At 40.8% G+C, this 24,700-nt stretch overlaps 1 protein-coding gene across 2 annotated transcripts in view; it reads left to right on the top strand.

Annotated features, from left to right (window-relative positions):
• The window catches only part of SP3 (Sp3 transcription factor), a 32,711-nt gene extending 10,182 nt beyond the window's left edge, over positions 1–22,529 (top strand). For both annotated transcript variants that reach the window (XM_045032264.1, XM_045032265.1), the window contains 4 exons: positions 4,497–5,859; positions 15,569–15,761; positions 19,549–19,745; positions 20,781–22,529. In XM_045032264.1, coding sequence (XP_044888199.1) covers positions 4,497–5,859; positions 15,569–15,761; positions 19,549–19,745; positions 20,781–21,097 — 2,070 coding nt within the window. In that variant the 3' untranslated portion in view covers positions 21,098–22,529. The remainder of the gene's footprint in view (positions 1–4,496; positions 5,860–15,568; positions 15,762–19,548; positions 19,746–20,780) is intronic.
• The last annotated feature ends 2,171 nt before the right edge of the window (positions 22,530–24,700 follow it).

Raw genomic sequence — 24,700 nt, 5'->3', positions numbered from 1 at the left:
AGATACTGTCTCTACATCTTGATAGTCGTCTGTTTTTAGAATAATCATCTGTATATTTTTCACAGCATTTCAGCAACCAGGGATTCTCTTAAAATGATCATAGAAAATTATGGGGCTAACTAGATAGCAGAGGAGAGCTGCGTTCACATGATATGACTGTTAGGGGAGGGTATTGCATTGCTTGACAGAAATTCTTCTAGTCTCTTAAGTAGTGATGTTGAAAGACAGGAGGAGGTTAAATCTTGTCCTTTTGGCAGAAAGGATTGTATCTAATGCTGGAAAAACTGTAAAAGGTTAAAGGTGGGTAGGGGAGTCTGAATATTTGATCTGCCTTTTTTTCCTCCCTGCTCCCTAAAGCCTTAAAATCATAAAGAGGGTTTGCTTCTGGGAATAGTAGTTATGCTTTTTCGTGGAAACTTCCAAGTAGTTCCTAGTGTTTCTACTAAGGACAAAAATACAAGTTTGATTTTTATGTAAAAAAATATTTTCTAAAATTGACATTGCAAGGCAGTTTAGGTCAAAAATGTAGGTTTCATTATTGGGTAGGAGGCTTACAAAATCAAATAAAACTATTTCTACTAGGGCTGTCAATTAATAGCGATTAACTCAAAACAAATCAACTCGATTGAAAAATCTCTGTTAATCATAGTTTTAATTGCACTGTTAATAGGATACCAAATTAAATTTATTATAGATATTTTGGATGGTTTTTCTACATTTTCAAATATGTTGATCGCCATTACAACACAATACAAAATGTACAGTGCTCACTTTATATTATTTTTATTACAAATATTTGCACTGTAAAAAATAAAAAATAGCGTTTTTCAATTCACCTCATACAAGTACTGTAGTGCGGTCTCTTTATTGTGGAAGTGCAACTTACAAATGTAGAATTTTTTTTGTTACATAACTGTACTCAAAAATAAAACAATGTAAAACTTCAGAGCCTACAAGTCCACTCAGTACAGTGGAACCCATTTATGTCGACCTCGGTTAACTTGCCAACCCTATTAAGTGGACGGTTTACAAGAGGAACCGCCAAACGCCCTGTTTGCCTTATGGGTTTCTCATCTGTTATGTCGATTTGCAGAACCCTAATATCTCGAGCCCGTCCCCGACCCACCGTGTCCCCAGCCGCCCAGCCACGCTGTTCCCCGGCCGCCCGGCTCCCCAGCCCGGCGGTTCCCCGCGTACCCGCCCGCCCAGCTCCGCTTCCCCGCCTGCCCGCCCCCGCATACCCGGTCCCTGCCTGTCTCCGCCTGCCCGCCCGGACCCGCATACCTGGTCCCGGCTCGCCTGCCGCCCGCCCGCCCGGCTCCGCCTCGCCTCCCGCCCGGTCCCTGCCTGTCCCCTACCAGCCGCCCAGCCACGCGGTTCCCCGGCCGCCCGGCTCCCCAGCCCGGCGGTTCCCCGCGTACCCGCCCGCCCAGCTCCGCTTCCCCGCCTGCCCGCCCCCGCATACCCGGTCCCTGCCTGTCTCCGCCTGCCCGCCCGGACCCGCATACCTGGTCCCGGCTCGCCTGCCGCCCGCCCGCCCGGCTCCGCCTCGCCTCCCGCCCGGTCCTGCCTGTCCCCTACCAGCCGCCCAGCCACGCGGTTCCCCGCCGCCCGGCTCCCCAGCCCGGCGGTTCCCCGCGTACCCCCCCGCCCAGCTCCGCTTACCCGCCTGCCCGCCCCCGCATACCCGGTCCCTGCCTGTCCCCGCCCGCCCGCCCGGCCCGCATACCTGGTCCCTGCCCGTCCCGCCCGTCCCCGCCCCACATACCTGGTCCCGGCTTCTCCTGCCGCCCGCCCGCCGGCTCCGCTTCCCCGCCCGCGGTCCCCGCTTCCCCGCCCCGCATACCCGGTCCCTGCCTGTCCCCGCCCGCCCGCCCGGCCCGCATACCTGGTCCCTGCCCGTCCCCGCCCGTCCCCGCCCCACATACCTGGTCCGGCTTCTCCTGCCGCCCGCCCACCGGCTCCGCTTCCCCGCCCGCGGTCCCGCTTCCCCGCCCCGCATACCCGGTCCCTGCCTGTCCCCGCCCACCCGCCCGGCCCGCATACCTGGTCCCTGCCCGTCCCCGCCCCACATACCTGGTCCCGGCTTCGCCTGCCGCCCGCCCGCCGGCTCCGCTTGCCCGTCCGCCCGTCCGCCCGGCTCCGCTTTGCCGGATCCAGCCACGTGCAGGCCGCGCGGTAAGGGGGCTGGGTGGGGGGGGGGGGGTGGATAGGGGTTTATCTCGATCATTGGTTATCTCGATGGCTTTTGGCAAACCCCTAGGCCGTCGAGATAACAGGGTTTAACTGTAGTATTTCTTGTTCAGCCAATTGCTAAGACAAACAAGTTTTTTTTGATATTTACAGGAGATAATGCTGCCTGCTTCTTATTAACAGTGTCACCTGAAAGTGAGAACAGGTGTTCACATGGCACTTTTGTAGCAGATGTTGCAAGTATTTACGTGCCAGATATGCTAAACATTCATATGCCCCTTCATGCTTCAGCCACCGTTCCAGAGGAAATGGTTACATGCTAATGATACTAATTTTAAAAAAAAAGTGTTAATTAAATTTGTGACTGAACTCCTTGGGGAGAATTGTATGTCTCCTGCTCCATGGTTTTACCCTCATTCTGCCATATACACCTCTACACCGATATAATGCTGTCCTCGGGAGCCAAAAAATCTTATCGCGTTATAGGTGAAACCGCATTATATTTAACTTGCTTTGTCTCGCCAGAGTGCACAGTCCCGTACCCCCCCCCCAGTGCTGCTTTACTGCGCTATATCCAAATTCGTGTTATATCGGGTCGTGTTATATCGGGGTAGAGATGTATTTCATATTATGGCAGTCTTGGGTGATGACCCACCATGTGGTGTTCGATTTAAGAACACTTTCATTGCAGATTTGACAAAACCCGAAGAAGGTACTGTATGAGATGTCTAAAAATAGCTATAGCACTCAACCCAAGGTTTAAGAATCAGAAGTGCTTTCCAAAATCTGACAGCATGTTCTACATTTCGTCCCTCTCAGAAGTTTTAAAAGAGCAACACTCCAATTCAGAAACTACAGAACTTGAACCACCAAAAAAGAAAATCAACCTTCTGTTGGTGGCATCTGACTCAGAGGATGAAAATGAACACGTGTCAGTCTACACTGCTTTGGATGTTATCGAGCGGAATCCATCATCAGCATGGACGCATGTCCTCTGGAAAGGTGGTCGAAACATGAAGTGGCATACAAATGTTTGGCATATCTGGCACGTAAATACCTTGCAGTGCTGGCTATAACAATGCCATGCAATCACCTGTTCTCACTTTCAGCTGATGTAAATAAGAAGTAGGCAGCATTATTGCTGGTAAATTTAAACAAATTTATTTGTCTTGGCAATTGGCTGAACAAGAAGTAGGCTCTGAAGTTTTACATTGTTTTATTTTTGAGTGCAGTTAAGTAAAAAAAAAAAAATTCTACATTTGTAACTTGCACTTTCATGATAGAGATTGCATTATAGTACTTGTATGAGGTAATTGGTATATCTCCAATTATTACCTAGCTCCTAGAACTGGAAGGGACCTTGAAAGGTCATTGAGTCCAGCCCCCTGCCTTCACTAGCAGGACCAATTTTTGCCCCAGATCCCTAAGTGGCCCCCTCAAGGATTGAACTCACAACCCTGGGTTTAGCAGGCCAATGCAAGTGCAAATATTTGTAATAAAAATAATAAGGTGACCACTGTATACTTTGATTTCAATTACAACACAAAATACAATGTATTTGAAAATGTAGAAACCGTCAAATATTTAAATAAGTGGTGTTCTATTGTTGTTTAACAGTGCAATTAATTTTTGTAATCATTTGACAGCCCTGTTTTCTATTTAAAAAAAAAAACAAAAAACATTTAAGTGAAAAGATAAGCATTTCCCTGCAGTGCTTGCATCCAAACAGTCTGTTGCTGCTGGTATGGGAATCAGAAAGTGAAACTGACTAAAGGAGATCAGAATAGTTTCATTATTCAAGATGAGCAAGCTGGAAAACATCAACAGCATAAATAATGAAAAGTAAACTAGCATTTAAGTAATTACGTTAATCTACCGTAGTGGTAATAGCACAGGTAAGGAGGATTTGAGTATATGATTTTTAAACTGATAAGATATGTTTTAACTATAGGAATTCAAATGAATACACACACATGTAAGCATTATGAATGTTAACTTGAATTCTTAATATTGCATTTTGAAAAAGCTCTATTATTTTGTTTCTAATGATAGAGTAATTTATGTAATCTTTTCATTTGTAGGACTTGATTTTGTGGTATATTTAGGCACTTGCTGACTTAAAAAGGTGTATGTTTTGAAGTTCTGAATCAGCTACTTCTGTTCATGTGGGTTACGTTGCATGTATGTCAGTAGCATACCAGCCTCTGGTACAATATAGTATTGAATGTAATGCATGCTTGTTTTAGCATATATGATCTGTATATCATATTTCAAATGTTTTTCCTATTTTTGTTTTTGCTCAGACAGGGGATTTGTCTTCTGTACAATTAGCAGGAACTCCAAATAGATGGGAGGTTTTGTCTGCAGCTCCTACCACTATAAAGGATGAAGCTGGTAATATAGTACAGATTCCAGGTGCTGCCACAGTAACTTCAAGTGGACAGTATGTCCTTCCCATTCAGAGTTTGCAAAATCAACAAATATTTTCTGTTGCACCAGGATCAGATTCATCAAATGGTACAGTGTCTAACGTACAATATCAAGTAATACCCCAGATCCAGACGGCCGATGGTCAGCAGGTTCAGCTTGGCTTTGCAACCTCTTCTGATAATGGTGGTATAAATCAAGAAACTGGTCAAATTCAGATCATTCCTGGCTCTAATCAAACCATAATTGCCTCTGGAACACCTTCAGCTAATATTCAGAATCTCTTATCACAGACTGGTCAAGTTCAGGTTCAGGGAGTTGCAATTGGTGGTTCTTCCTTTCCTGGCCAAGCACAAGTAGTTGCTAATGTCCCTCTTGGACTACCAGGAAATATTACTTTTGTACCCATCAATAGTGTTGATCTAGATTCTCTGGGACTCAACAGTGGTTCTCAAACCATGACTGCAGGCATTAATGCAGATGGACATTTGATAAATACTGGACAGGCCATGGATAGTTCAGACACTTCTGAAAGGACTGGTGAACAAGTTTCTCCTGAAATTACAGAAACTACCACTGATAATGACTTATTTGTGCCAACATCATCTTCATCACAACTGCCTGTTACTATAGACAGTACAAGTATATTGGAACAAAATGCAAACAGCTTGACCACAAATAGTGGGCAAGTACACAGTTCTGACCTTCAGGGAAATTACATCCAGACATCAGTCTCTGATGACACACAGGCTCAGAATATTCAGGTCTCCACAGCACAGCCTATTGTACAACACATACAACTTCAGGAGTCTCAGCAACCAACCAGTCAAGCCCAAATTGTACAAGGTATTGCGCAACAGACAATCCATGGTGTGCAAGCAAGTCAAGGTATATCGCAACAGGCTCTACAAAATCTTCAGCTGCAGCTCAATCCTGGAACTTTTTTAATTCAGGCACAAACAGTGACCCCTTCTGGGCAGATCACTTGGCAGACATTTCAAGTGCAAGGTGTCCAAAACTTGCAAAACTTGCAGATTCAGAATGCACCTGGTCAACAAATAACTCTAACACCTGTGCAGACTCTTACTCTTGGTCAAGTTGCAGCAGGTGGGGCCTTGACTTCAACTCCAGTTAGTCTGAGTACTGCTCAATTGCCAAATCTGCAGACAGTTACAGTAAACTCTATAGATTCTGCTGGTATTCAGCTGCACCCAGGAGAAAATGCTGACAGTCCTGCAGGTATTTATCTTACTCTAACTCTTTGTGAAAAATGGCTGCTTTTTTTTTTTTTTTACTGTATGTAGTTTGTTGAACAGTGATAATCATAACTACATTGTTTTGCTGAGGATGCATACAAAATACAGTTAGCTGATCAAGTTATATTAATACCTTGAACAAATGAGTCATAAAAAACTATTGTTGCAGAACGTAGTCAAATATGCTCTCTAAAATGTAAATTACTGTGATTTTTCAACTATTCAAATTAAAGTAGTCAATATTAGCACCTTCTAAAATGGTGTCTCTATGCTTCTAAGTTTTCTGAAGCAGAGGACCTCTCTTCTAAATTGCGGTAAATCTGATGATCAGATTCCCAGGGCAGCAGTGCCATTACCTTATCTCCCTCCTAGCAGAGACCCTCATCGTATAGTCTATCAAGTTTTATAAGAAAAATCCAAATGCTTCTGAGGATACCACCCCTACTTCTCTGGAAACATTCATGGACCCCTCATGTATCAGAGGTTGAGAACCTCTGCCATTATTGATCTACCATTTTGTTAATCTTGTTTCCTAACAATTTAATTTGAACAAAACTATGGTTACAGAACTTGTAGAAGTAGAAGTGAAACAAATGCACAAACATCTACATGGTAGCTAAGTTTAAGAATGAGTGACTTTACTTTCTAGTACAACTTTTTTGCACAATGTTTATTATACATACCGCTTATAACTTTATTATAACTTACCGCTTGTAAGTTATAAACTGCTAACTGCTTGTAAGATAATGCTTGTAGATATCAAAAGTTAGAATCATAGAATATCAGGGTTGGAAGGGACCTCAGGAGGTCATCTAGTCCAACCCCCTGCTCAAAGCATGTTTGACATTTATCTCCATAGGTAAGATAAGAATTGTAATTATTTCAGAAAAATGTCTTTCCAACAATGGATTAAAAATCCAAACTTGAAGACCATTTACTCTTAGCCTATGTGATTTAAGATAATCATGTTATTCAGCATGGTACTTAAGCACACATGTCAACTTTAAAGAGCATGAAGAGGTCCAGTTAAATCAATTGGGCTTCTCATGGGCTTAAAGGTAAATGTATGCTTAAGTTCTATGCTGAATCAGGGCCCAAGTGTCAAAGACTTGGTAGTTTTGGGCTTGAATGGTTATTACTATTGTGTATCCAGCAATTTTGCTTTCCATTCAGAATCCAAAATTTCATTCTAAAATAATAAACCATAATGCTTTCTTCTTATTCTTTTCCTTGTGAAGATGGCCTCAGATTCATGTGCTGTTGCACCATTAAGTTATTAAGGAAAATTGTCTAGACCAACAATAGCCAAGTAAAATATATCCTCCATCCATGATCTTGTATTACACAGAAATATAAATTTCTATCAGGGATCAGAACTGCTTTATTTCTGTAAAGTTTTAGATTTGGTACAGAATCATGTAGACTTTGCTGATGCTTCTGGAATAATACTGGAAACATGATCCTGGGTGAGAGAGAAGAGATGAGAACGGAAAGCATACAGAAACCAAAAGAGAAAAGTATGCACACATGAAGCATGCACACATGAAGACTGTCATGGTATAGCGCCAGTGTCAGTTATTTTGGCCCCTTGCTTTTTGGGCCATTTCGGGAGGGGATTGGCTTGCATCACAAAGTTTGAATGCCTTCTGAATGGCTGCAGGGACAACCCATCAAGCCTTCCCTGATGGAGTATTTCTGCTATGGCCAGGGAAGGGAGGTAAGTAAAGGGAGCAATGTGGACAAAGTTCACAGAAATAATGGAATATGGGAGAAGGAAATTGTATGTAAACCAGTGGATCAGCAACATTTGATTATAATTGAGACTGAGTGAAGATTATAGTTCAGGTTTTTGCTGTCTTTCTGATAATGGTAAATGGGTTAGTAGTTTGTTGTTTTTTTTTCCAATTCCCTTCCCTAAACTTTTTGGGAACTTAATCTGTCCCTCCTGCACATATCACACCACTCCTTCCCCCCAAAATCACAAATAAAAAAAATTTAAATCCATGTTATTTGATGCATGTCTCCACAGAAACTTTCACCATAGTTTCTTCAAACCAGTAGAATCAGATTGAATATTCACCTCCAATATTTCAGATTTACCGCACAGATCTGATATTCTGTATTAAAAACGCTAAACCCTGTCTCCAGTCATCACAGCATTCTACTGCTGTAGTATAGTGTTCCATTCCTCCCTTTTTATTTATAGCTCTCTGTAGCTTTTGCAATATCATTGATTTCCTCTATTTTAGAGGATGTGCATATAAAATAGGTATGGGGAATAATCACTAGGACTGGAAAGAAATTATGCTTTTCAGGCCTGAAAAAGGGAGAAAAAAAAGCTTAGTGTTTTTTTTTGTTTTGTTTTTTGTTTTTGTTTTTTTATGAAAGGAGAAGAGATGAGAGAATAATAGAACAAGAGAAGATAAATCAATAAGATACATGTGACAGGTTATTTTATTTTGGGCTGTTGGAAGGATCCCTCTTTACCACATAGGAGGATTGCAAAATTTTAAGGTGAGGTGAGGAGAAAGGTTTTCTTTGCATTTCTTTATTTTACTAGATGCACTGAAGCGCTAAAGCTCCTCCTTTCACAGAAGACATAATTAGGTTGTATTCCGCTTATACTCTTTAAAGTTTTCCCTTTGGGGTTGATAGCCCTAGGAAAAATAAAAACTGCTTATGCTTTGTCTCAGTCCGGAACTGATTGGTGTGTGTGAAGTTTGAATAAAATCATGTGAGCGGTTTCGCAGTTGTGAAGTACGTAGGTCAATTAGAATTTGGTCCCTTCAACCTTGATTTACTGTTAAGAGGTGCTCTTCTTTACCTTGGTTTCAAAGTAATCTGAAGACGACATCTTTACTGCTGAGAGATTTAGTCGGCATCAGACAAAAATGCCTCATGAGTAAACAAAGTGGAGAATCAAAAGGAAAAACAGTCAGGTACTGCAAAATAAGGAGTGAGAAAGGGACTGTTTGTCACTTTACTTGAAAAATAGGTTGTTACTGCTTTTAGTTCTAACAGTGTGTACAATACCTTACATATATGCAGAACCTTCCATTATACTGAATCAATTCTGAAGGAAAGTCTTCATCTTAAATTAGATAACATTCTCTTTTGGGATGTTTACAAGAGCTCATGTTACCCCCTGTTATGCTTGTTATCGTCCGAAGTGGGGAAAAGCAGTTAGTAGACAGTCAGGTCTGAAGCTATCTAGATCTGAGGAGTGCAGAACAAAGTACAGCAAATTTCCAAAATGTCAAATAAGTATTTTGCTAACCTAGGTTCTAGGTTCAGTTCCTGATGCTCTTACTAGAAATTAACCATAAGGAAAGATCTCTAGCAGCTTTCTCCTTTTACCTGCACTTATCAGTGACGTATTGCATGCCTGCTGTAAAAAGGAGAGGCTAGGTGCACGACTCGTATTTGAAGTCTACATTACTGCTTAGCTGTCCCCCAAAAATATTCAGTGTCAGCCACATAATATAATTTCTCCTTATCCAAATGTAGACTTTAAGTTGTTGCGTTGCTTTTGGAGACACTTAAAACTTAAACTAAAAAAAAAGGACAATGTACGTTAGCTCCTCTGAAGACATTTCTTTAGATAATTGATGAGTTGCGTAGAATCTAATTTTAAAGGCTTCTCAAATTCGTTTATTGTAAACTATTGAATCCCACTTAAGGGGTGGTTACTCCCCATAGCAAATATAACTTGATCAGTTCTGATCAGGGTTTCTTCATTAGAAGCTGGATTTAATTTTATGATGGTACTTTTGGTTCCCAAAAGTAATGTGAAGAAAATTGATAAAGCAGTTGGAATAAAGCAGTTGGAATAGTAGTGGCTCTAGCCAAGGGAATGTGCACATCTGGGTTGATATTGCACATCTGTCAGGTTCAGCTTATATTTAAAAAAAAAAAACCAGAAGTGAAGGTCTATAAACATTTTGCTGACTCTCTCCAAATATATTATTCCAGCTATAATTCCAAAGTAAATTATATAATGTAAAGCTTGTTTAATTTATGATCTGTTGAGGAAGGAGTTCTCCTCTCAGTCCTTTTTCTCCTGACAGTGTCTTCCTGTAGATCTGTATACACAGCTGCTCAGAGAATTAAGTACCTGCTGCCAGTGAAGCTCATCATCATTCATACCTGATAATCAACTCATGCTGGTTATTAGAGAGCAGGAGAGGTGGTCTGTTCATGAAGGAGATTTAATCTTATCCAGGCCAGAGCCTTAGGTCCTTATCACACTGACATAAATGTAGCCTAATCTAGTAATTTTAAATTTGGCCTTAAAAGGGCCAAATAGTTTTCTGGATCAATACTTGCCCAAGTGACAAACTTTAATATCTTGCTAGGTATCTTTCACCTCCAAGATAACTACACCACAGTATTAATATAAAACTTTTCTGGCATCTTTCTTGCGTACACTGGCTGAAACAAATAAAAGGTTGAGGGCTAACATATGAAATGTGGTTTTCAAAAAACCCAAAATTTTAACATCTTGGTAATGACTTAAGAACAGAAATCACACATTTGTAGCCCTCAGGTTAGTTCTCAGAAAACTTTAGTATTTCTGGTGAAATACTGTGAACCATTGTTTATAAAGGAACTGTCAGTATGAATTTTTGAACTTGACTCATTTCACAACAACAGTTTTCTGCTCCCATATTATTTAGAAAAGTTTTATGTATGGGCCTTAGATCAGCAATGCCAAACGTGCTTAGGCCTTTCTGTTTATGCTCCTGCTTGCTGCCTATTAAGTTTTACTTTTAGCTTTGCTGCTGCTATTACTAAGAGCCACCTTGACAAGTTAGAGCTTGTTCCAGGGACCTCTGGTTGTCTTGGGTTAGTTCCCCACATCAGTGATACTTAGAACAGCGATGTGGAGCTTGATCCTCACCTTTACCACTCACTTATTCCTGGGTGCAAGCCTCCAGGTTGGGTGTTCGTTTTGGTAGGGCAGTTGTATAATACTTTTTAAGCAGGCCTCCATTCACTCACATCCTAGCACCGGCAACACTGTTTGATGGTCACCAAGACAATCACTTGAGGATGAGAGAGTGGCTATGTACTTTACAAAAACTGGTTCTTTGAGGTGCGTTTTCCATATAGATTCTATGACCTGTCCTCCATCCCTGCTGATCAGAGCCCTTCCCCTATGGAATTTTTATGGGGAACAAACTGAGTGTGAGTTGTGGCCATCCCACTTTTTTTGCCTTCAGTTTTGGGGCAGTGTGTGCATACATGGCATAGGTAGGACTCAGTGGACACCGCTATTCAAAAAAATGTGATCTTGCATGCGCACCAAGAGTGGAATCTGCACTGATAACCTATCTTGAAGAACTATAATTACTATATAGTAAGTATTCTTTGCCACGTGATATGTATTGTGATACTGACTTAAGTTTTATTAAGACTATTTTTAAATGACTGACTGATGAAGCAATACATGTCCTTTAAAACAGGTATTTCGTGGCACGCTTTGCAAGAATGGTTTTAACTGCATTTTTGCTGATCTTGATGATTGATACAGTACTTTAATACTCATTACTTTAATTGAAATGAAAGACTGCCTACCAAGACCTGAGTTTAGCGTTTTGGGTTTCTGTTCTCCATGCAACAACTGATGATTTTAATAAATTAAGGCCTGATTTAAAGCCAGCTAAAGAGAATGGTAGACTTTCCATTGAGTTCAGTGGGCATTGGATCAGGTCCCGAAGTATTGCAGGAGTGATATACCCTAAAATTCCTTCCATTGGTTTAGGATTTAATGTTGTAGGAGGAATACATAACCTTGAACAGAGGTCTTGGCAGGAAAATCAATGTGGAAATGACTTAAACCTGCTTTGTTTAAAAGAATCTTGCTGTGACTCTAATAGTCCAGGAAGAGGGGTGCTAAGATGATCTTAGGCCATCTTTGCCCCCTTCTGATGATGGGCTGCTTCAGAGGCCTGAGTAGCCCATGGTGTAATTTAAGCAGCTCTAGAAGGCCTTTTGAGTTATGGCAGTATGTCATCAGCTGCCAATGGGCAGCAGTGCTTCCTGGAATCTGGTTCCACCAACTCCTCTAAGACTGACTATGCTGGTATTTGCAACAGGGTCTTCAGAAGACAGCCAGGTTCCATAGTTGGGGGGGAATTTTCCACTAATTGTGTTTGGGGCTTTTAGAGTGCCTTTATTTCACTGAGTGCTTCAGCCTCAAATTGGGTGGAGTTGAAGCAAAAGGATCGGTTTACCAAATAAGGGTTTTTGCCTAACTTATAATAGGCAAAAATTCTGCTTGAACCTGATTATAGGCTTTCCAGATCATCAGCAAGTTGATGTAGTTTTCAGCAGGGATTCCTGCTGTTAAGCACCTCTGTTAAGCACTGACCCCATAACTGCCACATGCATAAAGAGTTTCTGTTCTGAAGAGTTTAGTCTGAGACACAGAAGACTACTGCTATTGGGAGACTTGGAGGAGAAAGTTAGTTTAGATTAGCACAAACAAAAATCAGAGGGGTAGCCGTGTTAGTCTGGTTCTGTAGAAGCAGCAAAGAATCCTGTGGCACCTTATAGACTAACAGATGTTTTTGCAGCATGAGCTTTCGTGGGTGAATACCCACTTCTACGGATGCAAGTCTTCGGACTTGCATCCGAAGAAGTGGGTATTCACCCATGAAAGCTCATGCTGCAAAAACATCTGTTAGTCTATAAGGTGCCACAGGATTCTTTGCTGCTACAAACAAAAATCTCACCCAAGAAATCTGACTCTTGCCTAATATGATTCTGCAGAGTTTCTTCCCATCCAGAAGTATAAGTGAGGAAAGATATGACGTTGAGAGGAACTGTATTACACATAGAGATGTGGATGACATTTCTGCGTTGCAGAAAAAGAGAGAGACTGAATCACAGAGGCCTGACATCCTATAAGAGGACAAGATGGTGCCTTTTGTCTCGCTTATTTAAAAAGTTCTCTGACTTTCAAAGGGACCCAGCTATATAGAATGAGTTAATGGGAAATGCAAGTTGAATGTCTGCACTCTTAAGATCTCTCTATGACTTAACTGTGATATCCATGAGGAAGTTGACTTAGGTGTACCAGAGGGCCATTGCAGAATCTATATGGTGTCTGAGAACCATAATTCTACCTCTCTGGTGGGAGACTTGTAAAGCTTAACTGAGTAGGTAGACTGGATGATTTTGGTGTCTGGGGAAGAGGCTGCATTTGTGTTAATATTTGCAATTATACAGCTGATCAAATCCAGTGATGCTTACTGAAAGCGTTTGTGGATGGATGGATTGCATCAATGGTGTGGGGGTATCCCCTCCCTTCCCTACAGTAATGGGGAGCTCACCTGAAGTGACCAGATTAATTCTTAAGTAGTTTAATAATAATGCTGTATAAATAGATGTACTCAAGCAGAAACCGTAAAGTAGACAGGTTCTTCCTCTCAGTACTTCCTGGGGTTTAAGATCGTGTCTGTGACAGTACTGGGGGAAAGCATCAGATCTAGCACTCTGATCACAGTAATTTCAGGTAAATGCCCCGGGCACACTTACATTTGGGAACTGTGCCAATTTTGATAGCCTTTAACTCTTTCCAGCCTATCACTTCGTTAACTCAGAAGATACAAAGGCATAGGAAGAAAATGAAGGGAGGAGAGAGAAAGTGAAAGAAGTGTGGGCCAGTAGAGCCAAGGCCACAAGAAGTCTCTCCCTTGCTGGGCTCGGGAGCCTTAGAGCCCCAGGATACTGTTAAAGGTGCTGCACAATCTGTAGAAGTGGTAGGAACAAACTTTTTAAATAAATCACTGGATGTTTTACCTGAAGACAGTCTCTGCATAGTTTGTCTGCAAAGAGGCAGGAATGGAGCACGCCCCTGCCACGGTGTCCCAGATATTGGCAGGATCAGAAGCAGCAACTGTCTCCTTAGTGGACTGGAAGATAAAGAGTTTGATTAGAATTCAAATGTTTAACAACCCTTTATAGACGTCTACAGACAAATTATCATTGATAACCTTTCAGCTGTGCTAAAAGACCCAATCTTGATGGTTGTATTAAAAGGTCTAATGTAGCTGCATTGTGGAAAATAGATTGCTGATTTGCTCATCTTAACAGTGAGGAGGCTGGTTTGAGGAGCTAGCTTGTACCCATGCTTTTATAAAAGCCTTGGTTCTGAGACACACTACTTTTAGGCAGAATTACCAAGAAATTAGTAAGTGAGCAGAATTTCATTTCTGTATTTTTTCGGTACCACTGGACAGGTTCAACAGACTTTGAAAACCACAGATATCTTTGCAATAATATTAGTTGACAGTCCTGCAGGCAGGAAAGGCAGATAAACCAAAAATTAGTGGAATGAATCTCTCAATTTCTCATTTTTAAAAAAATAATGCAAGAGTATACTAATTTAAATCCAGTTGAGGCAGAACAGGAATGGGAATTCAAGAGAGAAGGGTCAGAGCCTTTTGCCTTAATTCTGCTCCAGTTTGACTGACGCTTTTGCAGGGGTGAAAATAACTTAAAAGGACTTACCGGTACGCCGGAGTCCTGAGCGGGGGGTGGGGCTCAACCGGAAGAGGCAGGGCCTTAGCCGGAAAAGGCGGGCCCTTTCAAGCTTTAAAAGCCTTTAAATCATGCCAGAGCTACCAGCCGCAGAGGCGGCAAACAGTACTGAAATACTTGTTTTGACTTCAGTTTCTAGGAGTTTTGTTTTGTTTTAGCTACTTGTGTAAATTTAAACGCCAAGACGATACAGTAAATTATTGCAGGTTCATGAGAACTGTTTGTTTTGTTTTTTCCCTGTGTCCTTAGCGCTTTCTGAAATGCCCTTTGGGGGGAGTTCTGCAAGATACTGCTTAAATATAGCTGTTAATTTAAAGAAACTAGAACTTTGCTGTGTTACAGGTTTATTTTTAATAAAGCCTAACTGAAAAGGTCTTCAAATGCAGAAAATTGTTACCCTGAAAAAGTTTTCCCCTGTTCCTCACTCACCTGCCGCTACTCAGGTTCAGGTTTGTGCAGTTTCTTTCTTGTACCTATTGAAATTACAAACACATTCCTAATACAGCTTTAAACTCCATTTTCTGATTTACTTGTTCAGGGTGGTGGTCTCTCTTGCAAAAGCTCTGAACCTGGGTCTCATGGTTTATAAAACAAACACTGAATCTTTCAGTTTACCTTTAAAATGTGTCGTCTTAAAATCACAAATACATGCATTCAGATAATGTAACATCTTTAGTAGTTTTGTATTTATTTTTCAAGTATTTTAATTTACCATTTACCTTTTACCATTCACTAAGTTTCTGAATAAGTATAGTATTAACATTTTTTAACTTTAGGCTTTGTCTGCATAGGAAAGCTGTTTTTAAACTGATATAGCTAAAGGCTGTGCAAACCTCTGTAAGGACTCCACTTTCTGAGCCCCAACCAAAAGAAATGGTCCTGGTGGCCTTCTCTAGTAAGAACAGTTCAAACTTTAAGTTTTAGATGTATTCTAGTTTTGGCTTGCTTTTTGAAATTTAAAGTTAAATACACTTTTTAAATAAGGAATAGGCTACAAGGGCACAGCAGCAATGTCAGTATGCATTAAAAACTGTTGACTTCGGAATGACATACAGTGCTCTTTGCAGTAGAGATTTCATCATTATGGTTTGCTTCTCTCTGTTTAATGGGCTACTTATGGATCTGTGTTTTGTTCTTTTCCTTAGATATTAGGATTAAAGAAGAGGAGCCTGATCCAGAAGAGTGGCAGCTCAGTGGCGATTCTACACTGAATACCAATGATCTATCACATTTGAGAGTACAGGTGGTAGACGAGGAAGGGGACCAAACACATCAAGAAGGAAAAAGATTGCGGCGAGTTGCTTGCACCTGTCCCAACTGTAAAGAAGGTGGTGGGAGGTATGCTAATATTTAGGGTCCATATAATACTTGTTATACGGAAAACAAATAATGAGAAAAAATAAGAAACTCAAGTATGAACTTCTTGACTGTAGCTTTTGGAGATCTTCAGGCACTGAGCTTATGCAGTAAAACATCTCCAGCTCTTGTTTTGTGTTGACGGGAAAGGGTCAGAATCTACACTTTTGTTGAATTGTCCCACTGAAATGAATGGTGCTATTCAACATGAGTATAGGTTGGCAGAACAAGGCCCTAAATAATATGAAAGTGTGAGTTTTCTATATATGCAGATTGGCTTCCTACCATATCTCAGTGTTCAAGGATTTGATTAAGTCCTGTGTTTGTGTATTTTGTGATTGATTAAACAAAGGATTTGTCTCCTATAGTGAAGGGAATGGTACGAAAACCTGAGACGGCCTGGATTTTTGTCATCTTGTCACATTTTTACTCTTTAGAGACCTATTGTGTGTTGACATATTTTTAGTAAAGGATTTTGTTGTGGGTGTCAGAAACTGGAGGAGGAGGGAAGAAATTGTTGCCTTTCTGAAATGGAATTATCTAGGATAGCATTATTGTATTTGAAACTATTGTATATAGTATATTGTAAATTCTTTGTACTAGAATTTTCATGTCCATTTTGGCAATCTTATGTAGGTAACCATTTTAAATGGGCACCTAGTTTATTTGAAAATCAAATATAAACTTTTTGGTTCTGTTTTGAGGACGTATTGACATCCCATGGTTCTACAAACCTGTTACTGTCTAAGGATTGTGAGAGGCTAGCTAAGTCTGGCTGCCCCTGTTGCTTCCACATCTTCTCTGTTGGTTTGTTGATGTGCTTGCAAGGAAAGTACCTAAAACAGGCAGCTAAAGTATTTCCTGGCAAAATGATACAGTAGAACTCAATTATGGGCAGAGCTGTTAGCAGTGTTTATAGTTAAAGTAGCTTCAACACTTCGTATTATAAAACCCTATTTTCAGTTGCTTATAACTTTGCTGGACTCTAACCATTTGGGCTGAAGTTTTCTATCCCTGGTGTCTGCCGCAGGCTGCCTTTTTTTTTTCGTTTCAGTAAAACTGGTTCAGTAGTTTCTGATAACATAATTAAATTACAATATGTTCATTTGCCCACCTTAAACTTATATCTGTTTCACTGAGAAACTTTAGCACCTCCATGTTTTGGAGTTGGAACTTGAAATTCGGGAAGGGGGTTGCCTTGTTGCCAGTGATGTGCCTTTTTGAGTCCCCCCACCCCCTGTGAAAATCTCAGATTTGGACAAATAAGCTTCTGGAAAATCAGAATTAGCACATGCTCAGTAAAGGTTTGCTATAGGCTGGCAGCTAAATTCTCTGAAGATTTCTTCTGCAATGGTCATGCTCCTGTATGCCAACTAGATAGTGCATGCACCATCCTCAAAGAGTGACTGAGCTTGCTTCATCTGAATGCTGCAGGGGCTAAGAAGGACTTTCCCTGCAAATGCTCCTCCCAGTAATGGTGGGTTGCTGTGGCACCAGGCATCAAAACTGAGAGCAGGAGTGCCATCTCTCCTGTGCTTTCAGTGTTCCTTCTGCAACCTGCTGGTGCCCAGTCAACATGGAAAAAGTAGCCTGGTTGGACTTTAGAGAGTGGTAGGTGGGAGAGTCCGAGACAGGCACTCAGGGAGAGGTGAGAATAAACAGTGGTACTGGTTTGGGGGGAGGGAAAGAGGAATACTGAGACAAGGGGGAAGAAAGGGTAGGTAAGAGGAACACTGGGACAGGAACCAGGGGTGTGAGGAGGACTGGTTTGGGGGTGGAACTGTCTAACCAATAGAGTACACTCTCCTCCAGAGCCTGGAGTTACACGCAGGATTTTGGTGTTTCAGTAGTCATATGCTGTCTAGTGAATAACTGTATATCTACTGACAAAATGTATGTCTGTTCCTCCTCTAGTGACTCATGACCATTTAAAACAACCTACTACTGATACTAGTTCCTCAGTTAGCTCCAGTGGTCGAGAGGTCTGTACTGATGGTCTAAGGTCCCAACCTTGCTGATGACTGATAGGAGGCCAGCATAGTTCTACATCAGGGGTGGCCAATCTGTGGCTCCAGAGCCGCATGCGGCTCTTCAGAAGTTAATATGCGGCTCCATGTATAGGCACCAACCAGGGCCGGCTCCAGACCCCAGCGCGGCAGGCTGGGCCAGCGGACCTGCCGCAGTCATGCCTGCGGGAGGTCCACCGGAGCCCCGGGACGACCGGACCTGCCGCAGTCATGCCTGCGGAGGGGGCGCTCGTCCCGCGGCTCCAGTGGACCGTCCGCAGCTGCGGGAGGTCCAGCGAGCCGCGCGACCAGCGGACCCTCCGCAGTCATGCCCGCGGGAGGTCCGCAGCTCCGGGGTGCCTCCCGCGCATGACTGCTTGGGGCGGCCAAAAAGGTAGAGCCGCCCCTGGCACCAACTCGAGGGTAGCTGGAGCTACAGGGGCCAACTTTCCAATGTGCCAGGGGGGTGTTTACTGCTCAACCGCTGGCTCTGCCACAGGCCCTGACCCCACTCCACTCTTTCCCACCCCCTTCCCTGAGCCTGCCATGCCCTCGTTCCTCCCCCTGCCCCCACGAAACAGCTGATCAGGAGGTGCTGGGAGATGGAAGAGTCAATTCTGTCAAAAGATATGTACAACTTGGTATCATAAGCATAAAAGTAACAAGTAAGTTGATCTAAGAGGGACAAGGAAGACAAAAAGTACAAGGCAGAGAACCTAACTTTGTATGATGCTGTAAGGGTTAGAGGTGTCACCAGCAAGAGTGATTTGATGGATGGGAGTAGACACGTGACTGGGAACCAGATAGGCCCATATGGCTATGGAATTGATTCAGGAACATAGTTATGCCATTTTCTCTTTGATTGAATTGCTGCAATGCATTATATTCTGAGCCCTGTGTATTCGTAGTTTTACAGCTATTGGATTTCTTGTGGAGTCAAACCACTTTTACAGAATTGTTCTCTGGAATTGAAGCATTCATTTAAAAAAACGGGGGAGAAGGGAAGGGGGCGCAATTCTACCTTCATTTTTGTGAGGAAATCTTGAAAACACTAACAAAGTGCAAAACAATTCCATTCTCCCCCACCTCCCAAGTCATGGACAGCCTGAAATGATAACTTAGATATAGATAGATTGATCCATTCATCTCATCTGGCTTTAAGTCTGACAATTTAAATGCCAGAATCATTAACTGTTTCACTTCTGCTCATTTTAGCTGAAACATTCAGCTAATTTCTTTATTTTACAATCTGAAATAGCATTCTTTGCCTCTCTAAGATGCCAAAAGCTGTCCCCTTCCCAGCTGCCAAAATCTCCAGCTTCCCCTTTCACAACTTCAACAGTGCAGTTGTTCTTTGTGAATACACAAGTCTTTGCAATATTAAAATCCTGAAAATATGGGGATTATAAATGAAATGGACTTTCTGCTATCTATTTTGATATTGGGCTACACAAATGATTGTATTTTTCAATTTCATATTTCTTTAAAAGCCTCCACTTTGTCATTTCAGTGAAGTTACTGCTGAATTTCCAGTCTACTGCATTAAAATGCTGCAGAATCCAGGAACTGTGCTGCAGAATTTAGGTCCAGCTTCCTGTGGAGTACACAGGGCTTTTATTATATGTGTAGTTACTCTGAAAATCCACTCAGATTAACATACAGGACTATTTGGATACATTTTTCTGAATCCTACAAAATATCTGTTGTTTGGGAGAAATAACTTAGATTTGCTGAATAATTTTAGTATTTGTTTTTTTAAACAGAGGTTCTAATTTGGGAAAAAAGAAACAACACATCTGTCATATCCCAGGGTGTGGGAAAGTTTATGGGAAGACTTCACATTTGAGAGCTCATCTCCGCTGGCATTCTGGAGAGCGCCCGTTTGTTTGTACTTGGATGTTCTGTGGTAAAAGGTTCACTCGCAGTGATGAGTTACAGCGACACAGAAGAACACATACAGGTTATCAATATTTGATTTTGGCAGATCTGATTGGAGGAATGTGAATGATAAAAATTTCTTAAAATCGGCCAGATTTTTGCCTCTGATTACTCTTCCACTGACTTCATGAAAGTTGTGATAGTGTATCTGAGAGCAAAGTTGGTCTGTGATCTGTTTATTTTGTAATAATATGTCCCCCTCCCCATATTAAATACCAAATATTTAATTTTAAAATCTGTTGTTTCTATTAAAAAAAACTTTTTTTCTGCAATATCTAATACGTCATGAAGTGGTAGGGGCTTCAGAACTCTTAGAGCAGTGGTTCTCAAACTTTTGTACTGGTGACCCCTTTCACATAGCCTCTGACCCCTGTGACCCCCTTTATAAATTAAAATTACTTTTTATATATTTAACACCATTATAGATGCTGGAGGCAAAGCGGGGTTTTGATTGGAAGCTGACAGCTCTCAACCCCCATGTAATAACCTCGTGACCCCCAGTTTGAGAACCCCGTCTTAGAGCTTAAAGGGACACTGAGAACGTGAAAATCACAGTACCGTTTGAAAATTGTGCACATACTATTGTTACAAGTGACCCATGGATTATGATACTGAAAGCAATTTAAAAAAAATCTATTTTTAAAATAGCTTATTTTCTGCTTTTGATAGTGTGTTCTGTAAAATTAATGTACTTACTAGTCATGTGCATCAATCTCAAGCCCCACTCTGGGGGAACTCATCTGCACTCTGTTCTCCATACCTGGCAAGAGGTTACAGCAGCAATGAAACTGAAGAGGCAGCAAATGGGTCCAAGCATGTTGTTGGTGTCAAAAAACCCTTTGTACCCTCACCAAAGGAACAGAAAAATGCTTTAAAAAATCTTTTTAAAGTGTGTGGAAGAGAAGGCTGTGTTTGTGTGTGTGAGAGAGAAAACCATGTCCTTATAACAAAAAATAAGTTGACAGTGTCCAGTTAGTGCCTTTCTCATCAACATGATCTATGGATATATAGTTTATTGTTCATAAAAATAATTTCTCTTTGTTATCTTGTGTGACAGGAGAGAAGAAGTTTGTCTGTCCGGAATGTTCAAAACGCTTTATGAGGAGTGACCACCTTGCCAAACACATTAAAACACATCAGAATAAAAAAGGTATTCACTCTAGCAGTACAGTGTTGGCATCAGTAGAAGCAACACCTGATGATACTTTGATTACTGCAGGAGGAACAACACTTATCCTTGCAAATATTCAACAAGGTTCTGTTTCGGGAATAGGGACTGTTAATACATCTGGCACCAGCAATCAAGATATTCTTACCAACACTGAAATACCTTTACAGCTTGTCACAGTTTCTGGAAATGAGACAATGGAGTAAATATTACACAAGATACCTATTAATTGTGGTTATTTTTATACAGTAGTGAGAAAAATATTGTTCCTAAGTTCTTAGATATCTTTTTATTGATGTGCAAAAATTTTTGGATTGACAGTAACTTGGTTATACATGACACTGAAATGCCTTACTTTGTATGATATTCCATAGTATATTAAAATGGTAAAATTGCATGGGTTTTGTAGGTACTTTTGGAATCTAGAAGAGATGAAATTTTACCAAGTTATATTAAAAAATAAATTTAATGATGGGAATGGTAGTCTAACCAAATGCATCAATCCTGTGTGGTTTAGTGTAAAAATGAGAACATGTTGGTATTTATCTATTGTAAGATAAAAAGAAGTTGATGGGTGAAAAGAAATCATGTTATGATAAAAGAAATTTTGTAATTTTCTTGATGACTGGAATTTTTATTATGCATAACTGACAAATCAAGTTTCCAAGCAAATGTTACATAGTGTAGGCTTTACTTAGCTCATCAGCTTGTCATTTTGAAGCTAATTATTTTAATTAGGTTAACTATGTACAATATTTTAAGCATTACTCTTGTAAGATTTTGAAAACTACATTTTAACATGGAACTCTAGGGATAGTCACCTTTTAAATCCTGTTGAAAAGCCATGTTTAAGATTTAATTTGCCAAAATGATGTCTTGTTAATATTCTTTCAATAACCAAGTTGGGCAATATAACCAATGTTTAAAAAAAAAAGTTTAAAATGTTTAAAAAAATGTATAGGTTGAGGCATTTGGGTGGTAAGGCAAATGTTATAGTGAAATATATCCCTTTCCTTGAACACTGGAGGACCAAAAATTAGGTGTATTGCGTCTCAGCCGTGATTTTTATCAAATCTTGTTCTCAAAAACATCTGTCTGCCAGGGCCTTAAAAGCCATCATGTAATTTACCAGTAAAAATATAACATATGCAAATATAACAGAAAATCACTTCCATAGTGACAATACTCCCAACCGTATGGATATTAGTCATAGTGAACTAGGGGTTTTACAAGGTTTTTTTTTAATTTGTTGTTTAGCTTTTGGTTAGTCAATCTGCATTTAAATATCAACCATCTTTCCTTTTTCGCTTCTTCCCTTAAATTGTATGTATCCAGTACATTTAACTGATAAACATATATGTTTTTTTATTATGCTGAATTTTCTTTTTATTTTTAATTACTGTTTATATTTTCAATTATAGAAAAATGTACAAAATAAAGTTACTTAGCCAGTCTGTAAGTTCTATACCATTTTCCAAAAATGTACAACAATAATTACAGCAGTTCACCTATTTACAAACATTTGGAAATCTGTTCGTTATCCTTAAAACCACCTCAAATTTAAAGGCTACCTTATTGTACGTTTAAAGTGTATTATAACAGTGTGGTAGTTAATAAAACACTATTTTTTTCTTTTGACTTCACGTTTACTGCATTCCTTTGTGCTGTGTAACAAGGTGTGATATGCTGACACACGTTTAATAGCTCCAGTTTTTCTTCAACAAACTTTATAATGAAAATAGTTGTATTTTTTTCTGACCTTGCTCTGATATAGTTGACCCTTTAAATTCCTGTTGCACAAGGGAAGGGTCAGCAATGAAAAGAGGATGTGACAATGGCCTTGATGAAGGGGGAGAGGAGTTGCAGAAGAATACTGAGCTTATGAGTTCTGAGTAACAGAGAGGATGGTGTTTTCAGCTGCAGCAAGGAGGTTGGAGGGCATATAGGAAAGAGCAATTTTTTAACTATGTTGTGAGAGTTGGTGGCAGGACATGCAGGAAGATGTCTCAATCAGCTGTGCATGACTAGACTGGGGAGAGCTTGGGGTGCCAAGATCGATTTGGGATGCTGATCCGGGGGAGAGTGTAGAAGAAGAAATGGATCGAAGAGTGAGACCCACAGATCATGGGAGATGTTAGGTGGTAGAGATACCGAAAAAGGCGGCGGAGAATGTAATAGAGTATTGAGTCCTGGAACCCAACAGAGGGGATGGGATTCAGTACAAGAATGGTGGTGTCAATGTAGCAGAAAAATCAGAGGCTGAGCATGAAGAATCTTTGGATTTGGTCAGGAATAGGTCATTTGTGACTTTTTAAGGCCTCTTTGGTGGAGTAAAGTTGGGCAAAAGTCCAAGTGCTGTGAGTGACAGGAACAGCCCAAGTGGGGTCGCCCTTAAGAGAGTTCAGGAGCCAGCCCGTTTTCTCAGATGAATGAATTGCAGCTCAACACTGAAAAGCGTTCTTAAAAATGATGTTTTGGGTTATTTTGTCTGTGACTTGCACATCAAATCTGTTTTAGTTTACAAGTAAAAAGATGTTTTCTCTCTGGCCTGTAAAGTCAACCTAGAATCTACAGGTCATTCTGGATTCTTTTTACCTTGCACTTCAACAGCAATAAAGATTCCGCAGTTGGGGCGTAATTAATATTAATCTGTTGATGATGCTTGAGTCAGAACAGAATCTAGTTCTCTCCAATAGCTGTATTGGCTTTGTAACAAAAATGTACTTTAATTATTGAACAGGTATGACTTATTGCACACATGGAACAGATCTGCTGAGTAAGAAGGTGCCATATTTACATAACCATTTTTCGGAGTGGAACTGCACATTAAAATGTGACTTTCTAGTCTATAATTAGAAGAAACATCTTTGAGGAACTATTCATTTGTCCTTTCTGTTCTCCCCAAAAAGAAATAAATTGAATCCAAAGCAGTATGATCAGTGGTGATGCAGGTCATAGTAAATCTTTGTAGAAGGTTATTCAGTATGTTTGTATGACAGCCAGTCAAAAGTGGATGATACCAGATTTTTCAAAAGCTCATTTTAAGAGTGGGGGTGCGGGGACTTTTCCTGCCAAACAATATTGATATTAATGATTTCATAGTTTGCACTGTAATTTTGCTTTTACCATTGCTAATGCTTCCTGATCGCCCAAACCTGAAGAGGGATTAGTTCATTTTTGCGCTCAGGATGGCGGTAGAACGTTTCTCGCAAATGAAAGGAGGATTGTGAATCGGAAGACATCTCAATGGCTGTTCAGTGACTAATTCCTGCTGTGTTTCACGTAATGTAAAATGAAAACTTCTATGAGCAGTACCATAAAGAGCTATGCGCAGCCAAGCTCTTTTACCTGAGGCTGTAATTTATATTCTCTAAAGATGCCATCTGCACAGGAGTCTCATTCTTGGGCCCTGTGTCTCCACTGCAGATCTGGAAAATTGGGTTTTCAGCTAAACAAGAATTTTTATCTAAATTTTCAGTGAAAATTTCAATATTTCATTGAAAAACTGAAATATGTTGACCAACAATTAAAATATTTTGATTCAAAATAGCTCTCCCATTCTCCTCCATGGACAGCGCTCTCTGGCTAGACTCCCATGGTGCACCATGGCCAGGGACTCCTATGGTGCACCCCCTCTACTCACCAAGAGTGGAGAAATTGGTGCATCATAGGAAATGTGGTTTGGTCAGAGAGGCAGGCCCACAGAGAAGAATGGGAGCATAAGGCACTTAGAACTACAACTCCCAAGAAGCACTGCAACATGAGTTTGAATCAAAATATTTTGGGTTTCGCCAAAACATTTAGCCAGG

This window comes from Mauremys mutica, chromosome 10 (genome assembly GCF_020497125.1).
Source record: "Mauremys mutica isolate MM-2020 ecotype Southern chromosome 10, ASM2049712v1, whole genome shotgun sequence".
Classification (NCBI taxonomy): Eukaryota; Metazoa; Chordata; order Testudines; family Geoemydidae; genus Mauremys; species Mauremys mutica.
This window is presented reverse-complemented; position numbering and strand designations above follow the sequence as displayed.